The 22365-nt window shown below is 42.8% G+C and overlaps 1 protein-coding gene across 1 annotated transcript; it reads left to right on the top strand.

The window, feature by feature from the left end:
• Positions 1-15756: 15756 nt before the first annotated feature.
• Positions 15757-22132, top strand: ANKRD66 (ankyrin repeat domain 66; the record flags this gene model as incomplete). Its single annotated transcript, XM_080805915.1, has 3 exons — positions 15757-15919; positions 17687-17915; positions 21931-22132. 3 exons carry the CDS (start codon positions 15757-15759, stop codon positions 22130-22132), a joined length of 594 nt encoding a protein of 197 aa, XP_080662041.1.
• Between the last annotated feature and the right edge of the window lie 233 nt (positions 22133-22365).

Below are 22365 nucleotides of genomic sequence, written 5' to 3' on the forward strand. Positions count from 1 at the left end.
AGTTACTCCGCTTCCCCGTGTGATCTGAAATACCGTGCCCAGTCCCCAGTTCCGTGCCCGGTGCGTTAGATCCCGACTCAGAAATGCGTGCGCTGGGCCCCGGGCTGGAAGGCTGGAAGGCTGTGTCAGTTTCATTTCTGCGTGGAGGGCCAGGGGAGGGCGATCAGGACAGTATGACGGGAAATGCGGGAAGAAGGGGCAAACTCAGTTTAATCCAGTTCCTTGGGGCCTAACTGAAATTCCCTCCTTCGTTTTCCAACGGTTTCTCCTCGATCCACTTTCTCATTAAAACGTATTCATTTAAAGCTTCATTTAGAGACTCCAGGAAAACAGTTGGAAATTCATGCACAGCCTTAGGAGAGTTCTGTATTTTATTAAATAGTGATTTTTGGGTTTTGGTGAGGTGACGTAACTGCAGATGAAATTTATTTTACTTTTATTCTGAGGACTCCGTGGTGACAATGCACGGATTAGAGCTCATTTCTTGCACTTAGTGGCATGACTTGCGCCAGTTTTTTTTTTTTAATCCTTTCTGCTTCTCAGTTTACTCATCAGTAAAATGGAGCTAATCAAAATACAACAGTCAGAGGCTGAAATGCTAGGACAGAGTGGGCACCTGGGGGAACATTCAGGCTGTTACCTTACTATCAGTGTCTTTAAAGAAGCAGTGACTTATTTAAACCTAACCATAGAGGAAAATTTAAATAAAACTGCATCAGTTTAATGACATTTCCCTGTACTTCCTGTGATATTAATGTGATATGAATATTAATGTAAAAGGGTACATTTGCCCTACTTAAGAGATCTCTAAGGACCTCCTCTTTTTGACCTTAAGACCAAATGAAGAAGCTGGAGACTCAGCATCACACCTATAAAGGTGGTGGGCTTTGGAAGCAGGTCTAGAAGGCAGGTAGGATATATTTTGTTTGTTTCTTTCAAGGCCAGTTCTATGCTTTCCCCATCAAAATCAGACCAGATTCTCGATGGAAAGACAATGGTTGCAGTTAGCAGGTTAGTGCCTTGAGAAAATACCCAGGTAGGGTTGCCAGATTTAGCAAAAAAAAACAAAACAAAACAAAAAAAAAACCAAATCAGGATACCCAGTTAAAATTGAATTTCAGATAAACAACAAAAAGCTAAAAATATATATATATTTATATTACATATAAATACATATAAATATATTGCATATAAATGTTTATATAAATATAGATATATATAATATATATGTAAGTATATTCCATTCAATATTTGAGACATACTTATACTAAAAATCTTTCATTGCTTCTCTGAAGTTCAAATTTAATTGGGCATCCTTTTTTTTTTTTTTTACCTGGCAATCCCAGTCTGGTGAAATTAATAAAGAATGGGGCCTCACATTCCAAAAGAATGGCAAATTTTCAAGGACATACTGATTAAAAAGTGGATCTGATGTGATTTTGTTTTAATATTAATGTAGTAAAAGGAAAAAAATTGCGTACTTGTTTTTATAAGTTGATTCTTTGTTGAGCTATTTCTTATTTCTTACTCCTGTTTCCATCAACATAGCAGTGCTTATGCACCTCTTCAATATAAGCAAAAGTGATGACTCTCCCCTCAATCAAGATATTGGATTAAATGGTAATAATGTGCTTAATAGTATTTTCAAATAGTGTTTATTAAGGGCCAACCTTATGTCACTTACTATTTCAGACTGTGACCTGCAGGCTAAGAAAATCACAATACAGAGTGCTATCCCATCAGGTAGGCACAGGACTGTGAAAATTCAGAGGAGTGAGTTGTTAATTATCCTTGGAAAGGGTTGAAGTCGGGGATCCAAGAAAAATGAGGCTCCAACACAGATGAACAAAACAAGGGAATTCCAGGATGACAACTAGGCCTAGCCTGGAAGCCAACCCATCCTGATAAAAATAATAAACTGGAGGAGAAAATGGGATTCAATAAAACTGAAAGTATGATTGGGAACTTGGAAACCCCTGAGGTTCTTAGACAGTGATGAATGCAAACAAAAAAATTAAAACATTAAGTTAATTAAATTTAAAATTTAATAAGTTAAAAGTAGGAACTCCAAGGGAGGAAATGCCCAGAAAAGGCATACTACTAGTGTGACATAGCTTATAACAGATTGATTTTGAACTACTGAGTGGTAGCTAAACACAGAGATTACATTTTTTTTTTTTAAAGATTTTATTTATTTATTTATTTGACAGAGATCACAAGTAGGCAGAGAGGCAGGCAGAGAGAGAAGGAAGCAGATTCCTCACCGAGCAGAGAGCCTGATGTGGGGCTTGATTCCAGGACCCTGAGATCATGACCTGAGCCGAAGGCAGAGGCTTTAACCCACTGAACCACTCAGGTGCCCCCAGAGACTACATTTAAGCTAGAAATCCAGGAATCTACCTCTCTGAATGACCCAGAGAAGAGAGTATAATCAGAGTGCTCCACTAGACCATAAGGAACAATATTCACATAATCTCATAGTGGGAACATTGCTCATTGGTTTTCAACTTTTAGAATCACTTTATAAACAAGCCAAAGTAGAATTAGCCGTGAAAATACTAAAGAATGAAAATATGATTAAGTTTTTTCAATGTGAAAATAAAGGTAGGCAGGTAGAAGGAAGTAGAAGTGGGGAGCAGGGTAGACAGTAGGTTGGGCTACTGAAGGTCTCATTTTAGAAAACTGAGAGTCAAGAGATACTAAGCTGGTAGGACTAAGAAAATGCATAGTAATGCATAGTAATTCTGCAGAGGGGAGAGCCACCGAGGGCCTGAGTATACAGATACAATTCTATCAGGAGGCTCAGGGAAGAGAAGAGATAGGGCCAGTGTGTTTGTGAACTAAATGCTCACTTTCCTACTAGCAATTAGATAGCCAGTTCCTAAGATGATATACCAAAAAATAATAGTCTAGCATATTCTTTTGGAAACACATGGAGGTCACCAGAATTCCAACAAGAAAAACTGTTAAGAGTGATGATCTTGGGGGCACTGGACTGGGGTTGGTGTGGACTGAGGTGGGAGGGCCTGGCTTTTCTGTTTTAGTATTTCAGAACAATTTAACTATTTGAAGTATGTGCATGATTAGAGTGATTAAGTATTTACAACTTCTGAAGAATAGGAATTTGTGAAAAGGAAAGCTTCCCCAAGATAGTGGCATGTGTGAATGAGTAGGAGGTCATCTGGAAGAAAGAGGGCAAGAGCGTGTGGAGTGCTGGAACAGAATGTGGAACTACATGAGCAAAGGCACAGGGACCTAAACGTGAATGATAATCCTTGGGAACTTGACGTTCAGCAGTCAGCAAGCCCCGGGTGTATAGATAGGATGGCACAGAAGAGAAGGATGACAAGGTAAGTCGGCACAACTAACAGAGTCTTCTGAGTGATGCAATGGAGTTTAGACTGTGAGCTCCTCAAGGATGGGGTCTGTGTCATTTTTATTCCCCTGCATCCAATATGGAGCCTAGCACACAGTTGTTGCCACCCCCACCCCCCAAAATGTTTTCTAAATGAATGAAAAATATCTTGGGGGCAATAGGGAACCATTGCTTACATCTGTAAGCAGTAGCATTACTGGTTTCTGGAAGACAATTTTGTACTGAAAAAAGATGCATTGAGATTGGAGAAACTGAAAACAGGGGATGAATTAGGAGGCTCTGGGGTGAAAGGTCACGATGGTATAACTAGGATAGTGGCAGTGGGAACTGAGATGGGAAGACCCACTTATGAGATATCAGCAAGGGGTGAAGGAGATAGCAGAGGGATTGGTCCAAAATGGCCCTGAAATCTCTAGCTGGGGAAACCAGGTAGGTGATGGAACCATTAATTGAGAAAAGAAAATTGGGGAAAGGAACAGGTTGGAAAAGTGAGATAATAAACACAATTCTGAATACATTGAGTTTGAAAGACCTGAGGCTGATGTTTTTAAATTGGGAGTCATGAGCCATTAATGGCCTATTAAATGTACTTGATGAGTTGAGACAAATTTTGTTTTATAGTTAACTAGGCTCCAGGGGCTTGAACTCACAACCCTGAGATCAAGACCTGAGCTGAGATCACGAGTAGGACCCTTAACTGACTGAGCCACCCAGGTGCCCTGAGACATATATTTTTAATGAAATGGAACATGATAGATTTTAAAGTATTTCACGTGCGGTAAGGTTAAGTGTTGGCTCCCAGAAGCTCTGTTTTCACTGTATATGTACATAGGTAACTGACACAGAATGTATTTTCTACCGTGTGTCAAAAAAATGTTTGAGAGGGACGCCTGGGTGGCTCGGTTGGTTGGGCGGCTGCCTTCGGCTCCGGTCATGACCCCGGCATCCTGGGATCGAGTCCCACATCGGGCTCCTTGCTCCGCGGGGAGCCTGCTTCTCCCTCTGCCTCTGCCTGCCACTCTGTCGGCCTGTGCTCGCTCTCTCTCTCTCTCTAACAAATAAATAAATTAAAAAAAAAAAATGTTTGAGAGCCTTTGCCCTTGGACACGAGGCCAAACAAGTGGTGGGTGGAGTTGATTTATTCCTGCTCAGAAGCTGTCTGTGCACATTTCTTTCCAGCTGTGTATTCAGTGACTTCACACTGATAGCTTGAAATCAGCCAGAGGGAGGTTTCATGCCACAGAAATCAGCAAATGCTACAAAATGAGCTTTTCTTCCCCTACAGTGAGCTAGCACATCTGGGTAGAACCATGTTCTGGGCCGTTGGTTACGCAGGTCAGAAGCTCAGTCTTGGGCTCTGGTACAGAAGTCATTTATTTGGAAGTGAAAATGTTGGGAATGCATGGGATTAGCCATTGAGGGTTTGCAGAGGAAGCAGAGGTGGAAGACAGAATTCTGAAGAAGATCACAGTCATGGACAGGAGGAGGAAGAGGAACTATTGAATGAAACTGAGAGAGGTTAGTCAAAGTGAGGATAGGGAATGGGAGAGAGAAGCGCTGCGGAAGTCAAGAGAGAAAAGAGGTTTTAAAAGGTGCGTATCACCAACTCTGTGGATTAGGTAGAAGGAATGAAGACTGAAGGAAGGGTCAGGAGGCTCAGGAATAAGGAGGGCGTGGTAACGGCTAAAACTAATTGCATCGTAACAGAGGGGTGAAGGCAGAGGGTCAGTAAGGAGAAGTGGAGATACAAGGACAGGGAGTGTAGACCTCCTTTAAGATACCTGATGGAGAATAAAAGGAGAGAGAGAGGGCTGTCGCTTGGGGGAGAGGGGTTGAGGAGAGTGACAATCTGGGGACTGTTCATGGGCCCTGACTGAGGGTGTTTGAAACTTTCTGAGCCCTCTGCAGCCGGAATTCCCTCCTTAGTCATGGAGTCAGTCGGTCTGGTCCTGTGCGTCCCCTGGTGATGTTCGCTGTTCCAGGAACGAGGCCAGAGAGGCTTATCTGTCTTGGAAAACTGGAGAGCAGATTGGCCAAAGGCAAAGAAAATAAGGGAATTGGCCACTTGAAAGAAGATTTTTTGCGTAGTTAAGATGTCATAATACTTTCCTGTTAGAAATCTAATCAAAACAAAGTAACAACCTAGAAGGTGGGGGCGGGGGTCCCCCAACCCTAACCTGATTAAGTAATTACTGAACATTTGGTCCATATCTTCCAGATATGGTGCAGTAATTAAAAGGGCTGAGTCAGACAGGCCTGGGCTTGAACCCAGCTCTAACTTTCCTAGCTCTAAAAGCCTTTGGCAAGTTATATAGCCTTTTAACCCCTCAGCTTCCTAATCTGTACAATAGAAATAATAATAGTGCTTGTATCAGAGGGCTGCAGTAAGAACTAAAAGGGATAATTCACGTAAGTTGCTTAGAACAATATTTGGCAAACAGAGCGAGCTACTGAAATGTATCTATTTATGTATATACACAAACATACACATTTATACATCTACACGCATATGGGAAAGAGAATTCATGTATATCAGTACACACATACATACGTGACATGAATAACCAGGAGGAACTGAAAAACACTGGTGACTTGAGTGGGCTGGAAGAAACTACCCTGAGGCAGAGTGACAGAAGTGGAAAGGTACAATGTCATGGTCAGAGGAAGGAATTTGAAGCACAAGACTTTAGAGGTAAAGCACTCACTTCTAGAAGACGACAGGTCCCAAATGGTCATGTCTCTGAAGTTCTAAAGAATCTTTTGCTCAATATTTTAGCTAATTCCAGTACTCATTATCCGATGCCAGGCTAAGCCTTCCTTCTTCTTTGGCAGTGTCTACATACCCTTTGTAGACTCAGTTTACTTAAAGACCCTGAAACTGACCATGTCACCAGTGACTTGTTTGTATGCGTTCAGTACTGGGGCTAGATGATCTGGCTTGCCAAACTGGTCTCCAGGACATTTTTTTTTGCCCAAGTCATTGGTAACCTTACTAACCTCAATCAAGATATAGGAAGTGTTGTGCTACATCCAGGACTCCCAGGTTACTCTTAGTGACACTGTGCTTCAGGGTGACCTGGCTTGTTTTTGTTTTTTAAGATTTTATTTATATATATAGAGAGAGATCACAAGTAGGCAGAGAGGCAGGCAGAGAGAGAGGGGGAAGCAGGCTCCCTGCTGAGCAGAGAGCCCAATGTGGGGCTCTATCCCAGGACCCTAAGATCATGACCTGAGCGTAAGGCAGAAGCCTAACCCACTGAGCCACCCAGGCGTCCCGTGACCTGGCTTTATTATCCAGTGGCCAAGTTATGTGAGCCTACAGGCACGGTGTCAGCAACACCCTCCTTCCCATTCCTGCCATCACTATGCTAATCAAGGTCCTCAAAAGCTCTACCCTTGACAATTACAAAATGTTTCTTTTGTTTACATAAGTCACACATGCTCATTGTATGAAAAGAAAAATTTTTTAAAAGATTTTATTTATTTATTTGAGAGAGAGTGAGAGAGAGAAGCAGAACGTCTACTGAGCAGGGAGCCTGATGCGGGGCTGGATCTCAGGACCCTGGGATCATGACCTGACCCGAAGGCAGACACTTAACCAACTGAGCCACCAAGGCACCCCCGGAAAAATGATTTTTAATACCAATTTGGTTTATATCCCATTAACCATTTCTCCACACAATCAAGCACATACATATACCAAATTATTGGTCATTTTGTAAGATCCTATTTTAATTTAGCAGCATATTCTTAATATCTTACCAAACCAATAGATACACATTGGTAGTATCAGTTTAAGAGACTACATAATATTTTCCCTTACTGAAATACTAGAAATTTGGGTTATTCATCATTTAAATTTTTGAAATAGCACTTCAGTGATGATCCTTGCATTTTAACCCTTGTGCCTGTTTTTAACTATTTCTTCGTGATAGATCCCTAGAAATGGATTTCCTGAATCACAGTGTATGCATTTTTATTGTCTTCTAAGTCTTTCTGTGCACACATTACATGTCCTTGTGGCAAATTGTCTAAAAATGTGGACTTAAAATTATTTGACTTCCCCACTCAGACACTGCCAATGTTTCCTGTTGTACATGGGGAGAAGTGAAGTCCTGATATCCTGACAGGGCAAGCATGGCTCTCCAGGATCTGGCCTCCTTTTCACCCAGGTCTTCTGTGTTCAACCCACTTTACATGCAGTCATTCTGGACTCGATGATGGGGCCTCCCATTTGCTGGTAGAATTTCTACTTTATTGGCCCAGATCCTGGCAGGAAGCATGTGGCATCCTCGACCTGGATGACTTGATGAGTGTTGGATTCAGGGACTACTTAGTGAGGTGAGAGTAGGATTTCAGGAACCCCGAAAGGCACAGTGCAGTGCCTTGAAATGTCTGGACAAGAGATGCTAGGTTGAAGGACTTACTGGTACCAAAGATCCCCTCCCTGACTAGGAGGTTCCGTGAAAACTCCTACAGGATTGACATAGACAGAAGGGAACACATGATTTGGCAGCCACAAATGGAACCTGAAACTCACCTTCACAGTTTCAGATACAGGAATCCTGGAACCTCCCTGACATCTGGCTCCAACAGGAACACTGTCAGGAGATGAGTCTGACCAGCTCTCACATTCAGGCCTCCACCAGCAATAGACAGATCTGGCTTGAGTATGCTTAAGTCCTCTGGGCCTCAGTTTCTCCCTGGGCAAACTATATTCCAAACTTGATATTAAGACTGATGAGGAATGGGCGCCTGGGTGGCTCAATCCGTTAAGCATCTGCCTTTAGCTCAGGTAGTGTTCTCAGGGTCCTGGGATCGAGCCTCACATTAGGCTCCTTGCTCAGTGGGGAGCTGGCTTCTCCCTCTCCTTCTGCCTTTGTGCTCTCTCTTTCTCTCTCAAATAAATAAAAAAAATAAAATAAAATAAAATATTGCTGAGTAATATCCCTAAAACACCAGAGCGATACCTAATGCACAAAGGCATTCAATAAATATCTCATTCCTTCTTATCCTTCCCAGGTGCTAGGTCACCATTCTGTCTACCTCATTTTATCACCTCCTCCTCAACTATTGGTTTGAGGACAAAGTCTGTATGGGTCTGTTATTATTATCTTCTTTTGAACTGGAGGAAGGTAGAAAAAAACAAAATTGCAGTGTCCTGAGCAGGGGTCAACAGTAAGCAGTAAATATGAAAGGGAAAGGCAAAACAGCCCAGCCCACCCTTGAACTTGTGGTCACTGTGCATCTACCCTGGTTAGGGTGGGAGAGATGGTAAGCCATGTACTGAAACACAGTAGCAGTGTGACTTGAATTAAATAACATGATGTCAACGGGTCCCAACATTCTCATCTCTAAAACGAATTTTTGAATCATGATTTCTAGAATCTCTCCCAGATCTAAAAATGGTGGTTTTTTTTTAAAGATTTTGTTTATTTATTTGACAGACAGAGATCACAAGTAGGCAGAGAGGCAGGCAGAGAGAGAGAGAGAGAGGAGGAAGCAGGCTCCCTGCTGAGCAGAGAGCCCGATGTGGGCCTCGATCCCAGGACCCTGGGATCATGACCCGAGCCAAAGGCAGAGGCTTTAACCCACTAAGCCACCCAGGCGCCCCTAAAAATGGTTTCTATGGACAAAATACTCCATGGAGGTCACCTCAGTCAGAAATGTTAGTCTCAGTGTCTGAGCCAGGGTGAACAAAGACCAACGGCTGGGCCACAGGTATTGCCCAGTGGTCTCTGCCACCCCTCACAATATGAGCAAGAGACCTTTGAGAGTAGATTTTTGACATTAACCCCAGATGGAAGTTATTCATTCAGTCACAATCTGAAAAAATTAAAATGTCGATACAAATGGCACACAAAGCTTTATAAAAGTAAGACCAAGATAAATCCTCATCTTACAAAAATATTAATTATTTGTATAATACAAGAATTGTATCCCTGCTAATGGGATACTGAATTTGCATGGCAAATAATTTTTAATATTCTGTCTTTTACTTTGGACTCTCTTCTCAAAGAAGAAAGGAACACCAGAGCCTTGTTCTCCAGAGGCCCAACACAGTGTCTGGCAGATATAAGGCATTTAATAAATACATGTGGGGAGAAAGGTACAGAAAGGGAAGGGGAAAGAAAAAAGAAAGAGAGAGAGAAGAGAGAAGGGGAGGGGGAGTAAGAGGAGGAGGGGGGAGTAGGAGGAGGGGGTAGTGGGAGGAGGGGGAGGAGGAGGGGGAGTAGGAGGAGGGGGGAGTGGGAGGAGGGGGAGGAGGAGGGGGAGTAGGAGGAGGGGGGAGTGGGAGGAGGGGGAGGAGGAGGGGGAGTAGGAGGAGGGGGGAGTGGGAGGAGGGGGAGGAGGAGGAGGAGAAGGGGAAGAAGAAGGAAGGATAGGAGGGAGGCAAGAGGAAGGCAGGAAGAAGTCCTCTTAGACCAGCATCATCATAAAGATAGGTGATGCTAGAATAAGGAATCAAAAAGAAGAGACAAGGAGAAAGGACCTGAAGATTTTCTCCCTCCCTCCCCTTCTTCCTCTACCCTGTTCCAGGCGCTGTATAAATTATTTCAGCTACTCACCTTCCATTGCCTTATGAGAAAAGCCTTAAAACCTCATTTTATTGGTGAGAAATAAGAGTTTCAGCAAAGTTAAGGGACTTCCCAAGATCTCACCCCTGGATCTGAAAGTGAGGGGCCCCATTGTCTCCACCACCCCATCGTGGTTACCAAGCAGCTTATCTCCCTCACAGTCCCCTGTGGACCGGCAATCTCCCCCCCACCCTACCCCAATTTTCATGCATTTTGGTCAAACGCTATTTGGAGAGAAGCTGTCAAGGACCAGAAAAGCAGACTGGGAATGCTGGCCAGATTGGGTGGAGTCAGAGCGGCAGTCCCCGCCTCCACCAGCGGGCACCCCTCTCCGGAAGCTGACGTTGATTGGCAAGCTTTAATGAGGAAGGAGGGGCCAGTTTCCATGGCGTGAACACAACAGAGTTCTGACCCTAAGATACCTGCCAGTGCTGAGCACCTCAGATTTCAAACAAGATAGTAAGTATTTTTATATTACTCCTGCCTTCAGATGTTTACTACTTATTACAGATCATTCATGTGTATTAGCACTTCTATCTACTGACTAGTTTTTTACATTTAGACACCTGTACCAGAAAGACAGACGTTCACATATACTTAATGAAATATACAAAGATTTAGGTGAAGGAAAATTTGCTAAATTTCAGTAGTCAGTTGTAGGTTAGTCAATTGGGTGTTTTTTTTTTTACAAATAATTTTTTTTAAAAGATTTTATTTATTTTATTTGACAGAGAGAGAGAGATCACAAGTAGGCAGAGAGGCAGGCAGAGAGAGAGAAAGGGCAGCAGGCTCCCCACCAAGCAGAGAGCCCTATGTGGGACTCAATCCCCGGACCCTGAGCCGAAGGCAGAGGCTTTAACCCACTGAGCCACCCAGGCGCCCCTCTACGTTTAACTTTTTGAAGGACTACCAGAGCGGTTTCTCCATTTTATATTCCTACCACGTGTAAGAAGGTCTCAACTTCTCTGCATCCTCACCATCCCTCATATTGTCTGTCTTTTTGATTACAGCTATCTCAGAGGGTGTGAGCCGTGTGGCAGTGTGGTTTTGATTTGCATTTCCTTCATGACTAATGAGGTTGTGCATCTTTTCACGTGCTTATTATTTGGGACTTATTTCTGTGAGCATATTATTTTGGAGAAACTTCTGTTTACATCCCTTGGCCATTTTTAATTGAGCTATTGTTTTATTGTTGAATTGTAAGAGTTCTGTATGTATTCTGGATACAAGTCTCTTATCAGATATATAATTTGCAAGTATTTTCTCCCGTCCTGTAGTTGCTTTCATACCCTTTCAAAGGTATTATTTACAGAAAAAAAAAGTTCTTAATTTTGGTGAAATCCAGCTTATTTTTTTTTTTCTTTTGTGGCATATGTTTTTGTTGTCGTAACTATGGATCAGTGCCTAATGCAATGCGATGATTTAGTCCCATGTTTTCTTCTAAGAATTTTGTTTAAGGTCTTATGTTTAGGTCTGTAATCCATTTTTTAAAATGGAATCCACTTTTAAAAAATTTTATGTATGTATGTACTTATTTATTTAAGACAGAGAGAGAGAGAACAGATAGGGAAGGAGCAGAGGGAGAGGGACAAGTGGAACTCAACACTGAGCACAGAGCCTGACACACGCAGGGTTCGATCCCAGGACCCTGAGATCAGGACCTGAGCTAAAACCAAGAGTGGGACGCTCATTCAATTGAGCCACCCAGGCACCCATAGGTCTGTAATCCATTTTAAATTAAGTTTTGTATATGGCCTGAGGGAAAGGATTGACTTCATTCTTGTGCATGTGAGTATCCAATGGCCTCAGTACCATTTGGAAAGATAATTTTTCCTCATTGACTTTTCTTGGCACCTTCACTGAAAACCAATGGACCGTAAATGTAAGCATTTATTTCTACTCTCAAGTCTATCCCATTTCTCTTGTATATCTATCTTAATGCCACATGTACGTACCACAAGTACAATGAATGTACTTCATTCCTATCACGCGCTGATTACTGTAGCTCTGAAGTCCATTTAGAAATCAGGAAGTTTGAATCCTCCTACTTTGTTGTTTTTTTTTTTAATTTAAACTTTATTTTATTTTTTTCGGTGTTCCAAGATTCATTGTTTATTGTTTTGCAAGATTGTTTTGCCTATTCTGAGTCCCTTGCATTTATTTCTGTATGGGTTTTTAGGATTGGTTCATCAGTTTCTCTGCAGATAAATATAGCAGCTCCTTAGAAAGTTCTACTTGATTTACAACTTCTCTGTGGGAAGTTGTGGGGTTTCCTTGGTGTGAACTCAAGTGTGAAGCAAATGGGCTGATTTTAGCATAAACCTGCTCGAAGGTTTGTGTGAAAGGCAAGCAGGGGCTTCAAGACACTGACTCTAGAACTGGTTTGGCTTTTTGTGACAGCTGCAGGTTAGAAATCTGCTCGTACTTCTGCTTACTATTTAACATTGATCCAATGCTCCAGTATAAGGGTTTTCTACCAAAACAAATCAGCCAAAAAGACCAAGTGCACCCCATGCCGTCTTCTGTTACCTAGCATGGACTGAGTGCTTGCTTCGTGCAAAAAAGCTTGTTCTTGTCTGATACAATTAAGATTCTGAAGTACTTCAGGCTGAGGCCCAGGCCTCCATTTTTTTTTTTTTTTTTTTTAAACCCACCAGTAATTCTCATGTAGTTCTTCAGAGAAGAACAGCAGCTACATCCTTACTGCCTCTTCCTTACCTCAGGTCTCTCCATTGCCTTAGAGCCTGAGAGACATCGCTATTCTGTATGGTCTATGAACTGGGAGTTGTGGTGGGGACTTCTCACAAATGAAGATCTCAGGCCTCATCTTAGACTAGAATCTGCATTTTACCAATATACCAGATACTTTATATGGACCAGAGGTTGGTAAACTATGGTCTACAGGCCAAGTGTGGCTCATGGTCACCTCCTATGCTGGTGGCCTTCTGTGGGCCTTCCCTGTGAGCTTTGGAGAGCCAACTGCTCCCTCGTCTGCTCCTAGCACTTGTCTGCTGAGCCCACAGCTGTGCCTAGCCTCTGCCCACCTACATTTTGGGAACTATGCTGTTGGCAATTTCTGGGCATTGAGCAGTAGTTAGTTCAGTCAGGTCACCTTGCCTCCCTCGAGCTTTCAGATTGAAATGGTTGGGCTCTTGAAAAGGAGAGACAGCATGCTGGGATCTGGGCGTCACTGAGGTGGAAGGAGAATGACCATCCTACGAGCCAGACCCCTCCACCTTGAGCTGGTTGCTTTGCCCCCTGAGAACATCTCCAGCTGAGGGCTACTGAGCACAAAGCATGCTCACCCACCAACCCCACCCCTTCTTCTCCCAGGATGGCCCGCCCCTGGCTGGAGTTTTTCTCTTATTACATAATAGTTATGTAATGTTACATCATAGTCTTGATTTTTGCCTCTTGGCCTGATTTTGGCTAAAAAATTTTGTACCCAACCCTTTCCAGGAAACATTTGTCTATCCTTGGTCTGTACATCAAAGCTGGAGCTGCTTGCCCTTTCCCCCCCCCATAGGTATGTTGTGCCTGAGTTGGATCTTCCCCCACTGCCAGGGCCCAAGATGACTCTTACTCACCCCTTCTGGACCCAGCTTAGGTCACTTTCAGAAAAAAGTTGCCTTTTACTTCCTAGTCCTGGGGAATGGTCCTTTCCTTCTCTCCCTGGGCACTGCCATCAGAGCACCTCGGAGACAGCATGTTAACTGTGTTATATACTTCTGTCCCACTCTAGGGGTGTCCTCATACTTCAATGACATCAGTAGGTCTGATATGAGGCTCAATAATTCACATTTCTAGTCAATTCCTGGGTGGTGCTGCTGCTGGGCCACAGTATGTCTGGCTGACTCCAAACTCTTCTTGAGATCTCAACTTGTTGGGGTCAGAGAGACATTCCTCCTGGCCCCCCTTAAGTGGTTTTCTCCTCATTCTTTTCTTCTGCCCCAGCCCCTTATTTTATGTTTTTTTTTAAATTTTTTTATCTATATTTTGTTCTATGTTTATGTCAGTAACTCTCAAACGTTTGGTCTTACGATTCCTTTACACTCTTAAAAACTACTGAGAACCCCAGAGAGCTTATGTTTATGTGGATTACAGTTATCAATATTTAATTTATTAGAAATTAAAACTGAGAAAAAATTTAAATGTTTATTACATCACTTAAAAATCATAATAAGCGTAATATACAGTAACATGAAATATTTTTATGAAAAATGATAAATTTTCTAAAGCAAAAGAAGTGAGAACAGCATCATTATTATGCACGTATGTAAGTATGCATGTCTGTAGTCGAATTTCTTTACTATGTGGCTCAATAGGAGACAGCTGAATTCTTAGGTCTTCTGCATTCAATTTGTTGTTTTTGTTGAAATATAGAAAGAAGAGGCGCCTGGGTGGCGCAGTCGGTTAAGCTTCTGCCTTTGGCTCCAGTTATAATCCCAGGGTCCTGGATGGAGCCCCATGTAGGCTCTCTGCTCAGCAGGGAGCCTGCTTTTCCCTCTCCTGCCTGTGGCTTCCCCTGCTTGTGTTCTCTCTCTCTCTGTCAAATAAATAAATAAATAAAATCTTAAAAAAAAAAAAAAAAGAAATGTAGAAAGAAAATCTGGTTCCACACATATACAAAATTGGAAAAGGGAAAATTATCTTATAACCTTTCCAGATAACGGTGGATATTTGTCTTGGATACTACACCAAAGCTGGATGGGGGTAGTGCTTTACAAGTAAGTTGGAATCTGAAACAATCTCAGTGCACTTTTCATACTTCTCACTTAAATCCATTGTCCTATCTTGAATGGGTCTCTTTACTCAGGCATGATTTTTGTAACATCATATGCTTATTGTTTGTTATGGAGTTATGCGGACTTTCCATATGTTGACACATTTTGTTATATAATATTTAAAAATCATTTTTATTAAGTCATGTAATCAAGGGTTAACATTTATTAAAAAAATAACACTCACTACTTTAGAGTCTTTATTGAAACTAGCTGCCTTCTTTTTTTGACTCTCTGCTGGTGAATATCATGACTGCTAATCTAGTTCGGTGTCACTGCCACTGCCTTGCTTTCTGCTAAGGTACCAGCTGCTTTCTACATTGCTGCTTTTGAACTATCAGGACGAATGTCAGCACAGTGAACAAGGCCAATGACATTTTAAAATTATAATAAAAATAGTTTTGACCTCATGGTTCTTCTGAACGAGTCAGGATTCCTAAGCCTCTGTAGACTATAGTTTGAGAATTGTTGGTTTATGTCTTAATGTAAAAAATTTGTAAGCATTTTATTTGCATATTTACATCTTGTCCATCTGAATTGGTATGCCAATAGTATTAAATTTCTATGGAGTACCTGCTCTGTGTCCAGTCAGTAAATTTTTCACATGGATTGTCCTTGGATCCTGACAACAACTCTGGCAAATTATACCCATGCTATAGATGAAAAAGGTAACACACAGAATTACACAACTGATTCAGAATCATACTACTAGCACTTTGGAATAGAAGTAGGGAATGGCACTGGAAAGTGTTTTGAGGCCAAATAGAAAATGCCAGCCCTTGAGCTCATCCTGTATTCCTGAAAGCAGAGGGGAGCCATTGACAGTTCTTCGCAGGGGTCTGGCATATACTAACCACAGTGGCTGAAATCCGAATGCACCCTCAGCAGAACACACACACATGCAAATTTGTGAGGTAAGAAAGGAAGTAAATGATAAGGAATCCTATGGAATGACTTACTGGGAATAAAGAATTGTTGAGAGTTTCCTAAGCGGTATGTTTTTCCCATAGTTGTTTTTGTCATGGAATTGACCAAAATGTCAGACATGACAAAGCTCCACCAGGCTGTGGCTGCAGGGGACTACAATTTAGTGAGAAAGATTTTGAAAAAAGGTCTCTGTGACCCAAACTACAAGGATGTGGATTGGAATGACCGAACTCCCCTTCACTGGGCGGCAATCAAAGGTGAGTGGGCAATGCCTGGGTAGAGTCCATCCCCTTGAGTCCACCGTTCATGGAGTTACCAGTCAATAGTCTGTGTAGGTAGAGGAAAGAGCATCACTTGAGAGCTAAATGGAGCATATCAACCCTGGCCCCACCACTTACTGGTTGTAGCAACTTATTTAATGTCTCCAGGCTTTAATTTATTCACCTACATAATGGGAACAGTGATTACCTGGGAGTCTTATGGTGATGATTCAGTAAGATAATGGGCGCACGGTACCTAGCTCATAGTTTGCTCTCAACTATTATTAGTGCTCTGCCCTCTTGACCTCCAACAGGGAAGGTAGGACAGGGACTCTGTCTTGTTCATTGCTGTATCCCCCACGCCTCACATGGTGCAGTTACAGAACTGGAGGAGGATAGTGTGCAAAAACTCAGCCATTGGGCTTGTCAAGGCCTTCAGCAATAGAACACCATCGAAGCACATTAAGGAAGACAGTGTTATAGTCAACTTTGCTTTTAAAAAACCTGTTTTGATTTCTGTATGAAGAATAGATTGGCAGGAAGCAAGACTGGTTTCAGAGAAATCAGTTGGGAGAATTTTGCAGAAATTTGAGCACAAAGTGACAGTAGTTATACTAAAGAAGCTTTTAGTGAACATTTGCTGTGTGCTGGGCATCATGGTGCATAACCTTTGGCTGTGGTTTTACTTGGACTTCAAAAGAACTTGGGGAGGTGAGTCATAACACTTTTTACTTACAAATGAGGAAACCGGAGCCTCAGACCTCTGTTTCTTGTCTGGGATTCCACACTTAGCCAGTGGTACTTACTGGGAGGTATGAGTCCACATCTATTGGACCCCAAACTGTGCTTTTAATCTGTGCTAGCTATAAAGTAAGTGGGACTTAAAACATTTTTTTATTGAAGTATAATTGATATATAACATTATATCAGTTTCAGGTATACAACATAATTAAATTTTTGTAGATATTATGAAATGACACAACTTCATTTTAAGTGAAGTTAAAATCCGTCACCACATGTAGTTACAAAAAAGGTTGTAGTTTTTTTTTTTTTACAAAACATTTTCTTGTGATAACTTTTAAGATCTCTTAGCAGCTATCAAATATGCAAGACAGTATTACTAACTATAGTCACTCTGCTGTACATTACACCCCCAGGACTGACATTTTATAACTGATGTTTGTACCCTTTGACCCCTTTGCCCATTTCTTCAACCCCTCCCCCTCCCCCACCTCTTGTTCACTGTACCTATGATCTTGGTGTCCCTTTGTTTTTTTAGATTCCACATATAATTGAGACCATATGATATTTCTCTTTCTTTATCTGACTTACTTCATTTAGCCTAACACCCTCAAGGTCCATCCATATTGTTGCAAAATACTTGCTTTTGAATCACCCCTGAAACTGCCAAAAGTGGAGTGAGCCTTACCAGTGCCCACATGGGCTTGTGTAGGGTGATTCGGGGAAGCAGGATTCCTAGGAAGGGCCTGTGGGAATGGACGGGGAAAGGGAGTGCCCTGGAGGGAGTAGAGAGAATCCTTGCAGAGCCCAGGACTCTGGAGGGAGCAAGGTTCATGAGTTGAGGGTGGAGCACTGAGTCCCCAGTAAGAGAGGGAGAAGGAGGAGGGGATGATGCTAGGAGACTGGAAGGGCCCCAAAGCAAATGTCATCCCTTCTTTTATACTATCTAGGCCATCTCTGGCCTCATTGGGGCAGAGACATTTTAATCTCAACCTCCTCCTCTTTCTTCTTGCTACATCTAAGGGCACATGGAGGTGATGCAAATCCTGCTAGAACATGGAGCCAGGCCCTGCCTGGTAACTGATGTGGGCTGGACTGCAGCTCATTTTGCAGCTGAGTCAGGCCATGTGAATGTGCTCAAAGTTCTCCATGGACTGCATGCCCCCATTGATGCCCCCGACTTCTTTGGAGACACGCCAAAGAGGATCGCACAGATCTATGGGCAGACCGCCTGTGTGGCCTTCCTGGAGAAGTAAGTTTCATTTATTTCCTGTTAGAGAAATGACAGAGAATCAGGAGCCTGGAGTCAAGGTCTTTGCCAACTCAGTGGTCTGTGGTCCATGAAAATGAAAGAAGCAAATTCAGCCCACTGTTGTTTGAGTTGTTTTTATTTCTTTTCCCTGAAATGACTAGTTCGGGTGGAAACTCTATTGTTTTAGATGATGTGAAATCTACTATTTTTATATGATACTAAAATTACAATTATCATGACACATATTTACAGTAATTTTAACAATATATAACTTAAAATTATTGTTTTAGATTATACAAAAATTATCTCAGATAAGAGAGGTGGGACACAAGTTTGAAATGGGTCATGGTACAAGATTCATGGGGCCCCTTCAGATACTTGAAAGGTATTCCAACTAGCTGTGTGACCTTGGATGTTTTTAAGTCACCTTGCTGAGCCGCAGGTTTCTCATATCAAAAATGAAGCTGGTGAATAAGGCTCTCAGCGGTAAGGGCCTTTCTACCTTTTAAAACTTCTATTCATCTACGAATCTTCTACTCACAGTCACCAAAGATCATGAATTTTCTAGCAGTTGTTAATTTTTTCTCTCACCCACTGCATTCAAATAGAATTAAATATCGATTATGTACTTGACAGGTACAGCATTGGGAGGGATGGAATTGGGGAATTTATAATCTGGTTGAGTTAATAAGTAATTCATATAAGAGGCAGTAAAGTAATTGAATGAGGGCAGCGTTGCTTGAAAACCAAAATAAGATCCATAGCAAATCTATCTATAGGGCAGCTCATGGTGGGAAGGGGGAATGATTGTATAATGCCTTTATAAGAATTCGCAAATGAAGTTATCTTCTGGAAGTTAAACTATTAAAAGTGTGGCTTATGATGAGATTAGGTATCTGTAGGAGTAACCCAAGAGACCTTCTCTTAACAGTGATGTCCACATTAAAAATTTTCAAAATCAGGAGTGCCTGGGTGGCTCAGTTGGTTAAGAGCCTGCCTTTGGCTCGGGTCATGGTCCTGGGGTCCTGGGATCAAGCCCCATGTCGGGCTCCCTGCTCAGCAGGAAGCCTGCTTCTCCCTCTCCCTCTGCCAGCTGCTCCCCCTGCTTGTGCTCTGTCTCTCAAATAAACAAATAAAATCTTTAAAAAAATATTCCAAATCATAATCAAGTTGATTTTGGGGGTAAAAGAAGGAGAACCTTGAGTCCTAACTTGAAGACTCTTCTCCCCGATCCTGCACCATCTCCTACGTTCGGTGACCTCCATCCATTGTGGACCTCAGCACCTACAACATTGTTCTCTGAACTTTTAAAAACTCTAACATATCACTCTGCAACCATAGCTCCCTTTCTTCGTTTTGCCAGTTCCTGGATCATCACACAGGTATTTACTTGCAGACCTCTTCTCATTCAACTTCTTTCCCTCCCAATTGATCACCGGCCTGAAGGTTTCACGATTTTCCATCAGTCTGCCAATTGGACGCCATGATACACCACCTCTTCCCCTCTCTTTCCAGGATTCTTAAATTTTCAACCCTTCATCCTCCTGTACCATGTGACCCAGGATTCCCAGCCTTGTCTCAGTCTCCATCTTCTCCGTGCCTGTGCTTGGTCTGGGAAAGAAAAGCCCGCAAATAATTTCATAGGTACCACCAGAAGTTCTGGGATTTCTATCTTCAGCTGAGCCCTCGGAACAGTTTGGTGATCTGTCTCCCTGTCCTGCTCCTTTGCTGACAGCTCACGTCCCCATCTCCCCAGCCTGTCCCTCAGAAAGTAGGCTTTCTACTGCATAGAGTGTATTGAAGTCAAGGGTTTATACATTTAAAACTCTTCCTACATGTTGTCCCTCCTTATGGACCCTGACCCAAGCCTTTATGTCTCCTACAACGTCATCATTCCTGTATTCTTTGTTGTATCTTTTATTCTCCTGTATTTTTAGCTTTTTTCTATTCCTCCCCCCTCAGTCCTCTGTGGCCTTTGAACATGTTCAAATAGATCTTATTGAACAAACACACAAATATTTAGAGGACATTCTACTGTCTGCTGTTTCTTTCTTCTTCTTGCATTTTTTTTTTAAGATTTATTTCTCTATTTGAGAGGGGAGGGGAAGGTGCAGAGGGAGGCGGAAAGAGAGTCTTAAGGAGACTGCGCACTGAGCATGGGGCCCTACGTGGGGCTGGATCTCTTCCTGCATTTCTGTGCTACTTAAATGTCAATCTATGTGATTAAATGTTAGTCTATGTGGGTGTCTTCCTTACCCACCTTTGCATTTCTTCTCCGTGTTGTACTGAATCAGCGCTCATCCAGGGTGATCTCCGTTGCTAAATCAATGGCGTCTTCCCAACTCCCATCTTCCCTGCACTTAATTTGACATCTGGTTACTCTTCTCTTTTGGCATGTCTCTTTGAATAACTCTTTCTCTTCTCTGGTGCTGTTCTGTCCTATTTCTCCTTCACCTGTCTGATATTTCTTCTCATGATTTTCTTGAGCTCCTATTCTCGCATGCCTGAAAGAGGCTGAAATTCCTCAGGATCCTGTCCTTGGCTGTCCTCTGCTGACTCTTTCTGCAAAAATCCCAACCCCTCCCTGGTGACTAGTGGGTGAACGAGAGTGACACATGATCCCAGCACAACTGAAGTGGAGGAGGAGTGGTTCTCCAAAGAGTGGGGGGTTGTCAGTATGAGGAAAAGTGGGCAGGCAGAGCTGAGCAGACAAAAACAACAAAGATCAGCCACATCACGTGTAAGTCATTTCTAGTGATCGTCATCTTCCAAGAGGAACTTCCTTTTCAACAGTTTAGAGGGTTCAGAGAGAAGGGATCCTGATTAAGGGGAAATTAATCTGGACCTTGAAAGACAGCTAAGATCTGACTAATGAAGGAGGGAGAACGATTCTTGATTTGGAGTGAAGGCATCAAGTTGGAAATGTACGTAGGGTGTGTGGATGTGTGAGGACGTGCAGAGATAGTGGGGGGACGAGGACCAGGAGGAATTTCCTAATGCCTCTTGTTGCAAGCAGGGGGGCTCCTGGGCTAGGGTGATGAAGAGAAAGGATATAAGAGAATTTCAGAAGAAGCCTAGATAGTGTTTGACCATTTTCTGAGTAAATCTCTCTTTCAACAAATACTTTTGAGCCCTACCATGCAGATGGCTTTGAACCAGATGCTAAAAGTATTTAGAGTTGAATCAGAGACAGAGCTGGACATTAAGTTCCTGAGAGAGGAGATACTTGTTTACAGAAATAGCACAAATACAGGCTAGAAAGTGGTAAAGGTGGAAAGAACAGGGTGGAGGAGGTATTCTATGTGGTCTAAATAAAGAGTGGTCACTTCTAGCTTGTTGAGGGGATGTGGACTGAGGGGCAAACAGGTTTGCTCTCTTCTCATTGAACCGTGCTTTTTGCACTTTACTTCAGACCATACTTTCGTATGTTTCCCCTTGTCCATGTGTATATGATGATTGATTCACCTATTTCCCTATTATCTATTCTATTGTTCCATATCTGTCATCTGTCCATATATATCATCTCGCTATCTTTCCACAAATCCATCTACACATACCATACATACGTGATTATGAGTCCTTTTTATTTCTTTCATATATGTTTCCATACTTCAAAATCTTACATGACAAACAGACATGGTTTTATAATCAGGATAAAATACAATGGGAAGAGAAAGGAAGGAAAGCCGCCTCCTGATAAGATTCTGGAGGCCCTGTACATGTGAATGCTTTAGGATTAGCAGCCCCTTCCTCAGGCTAAGTGCCTGTCCTTGATTCTATGAATGTCCCACTCAGGAGCTTGCCACTTTCCTCCATGTCACAGTCATGTCCTTAGTGTCTGAAGCATCCTCCAGGTGCACTGGGAGATGCTGGAGCTCAGCCTCCTTCCTTCTCTCCTGGACTGCTGACATGGCCAGCCTGTGTGCAGAGGGTGGGAAGTGGGGCCCATGCTGCAGAGGGGACAGGCTCTCCTGGCCAGCCGAGAGCTGAGGGCCACCGCCTTCCCCCTCTCCAGGGCTGAGACCGAGTGCCAGGACCACCGGCGCACCGCCAGGCAGAAGGGGCTGCCTCTGGACCAGCAGGATGAAGACTGGGATGCCAAGAAAAGGGAGCTGGAGCTGTCTATCCCTTCCTCAAATCGAAACACTGATAAGAAAACGAATAAAACAATTCGAGCCCCCACCAGGCCTGGCCATATGAAGGAGAGATGGGCGTGAGAAGGACAGCATCCTCGGCGGCTCTAGCATGCAGGTTGGCTGCGGGAGACTGTCCTTGGACTAGAGTAGGAATTGTGAGACCTGTACCATCATTATGTGATTTTACTTAGAGACGGTTACCCAGATGCCTTCTTTCGGTAGCTCAGCACCTGCCATTGGGTCTGAAGCCTTGCTGGGTGTTCTCTACCGGAGCGGCTGCCTCCCCGCTGAGGCGCACTGTCCCCAGGAATTGC

This window comes from Martes martes (genome assembly GCF_963455335.1).
Source record: "Martes martes genome assembly, chromosome: 6".
Taxonomy (NCBI): Eukaryota; Metazoa; Chordata; class Mammalia; order Carnivora; family Mustelidae; genus Martes; species Martes martes.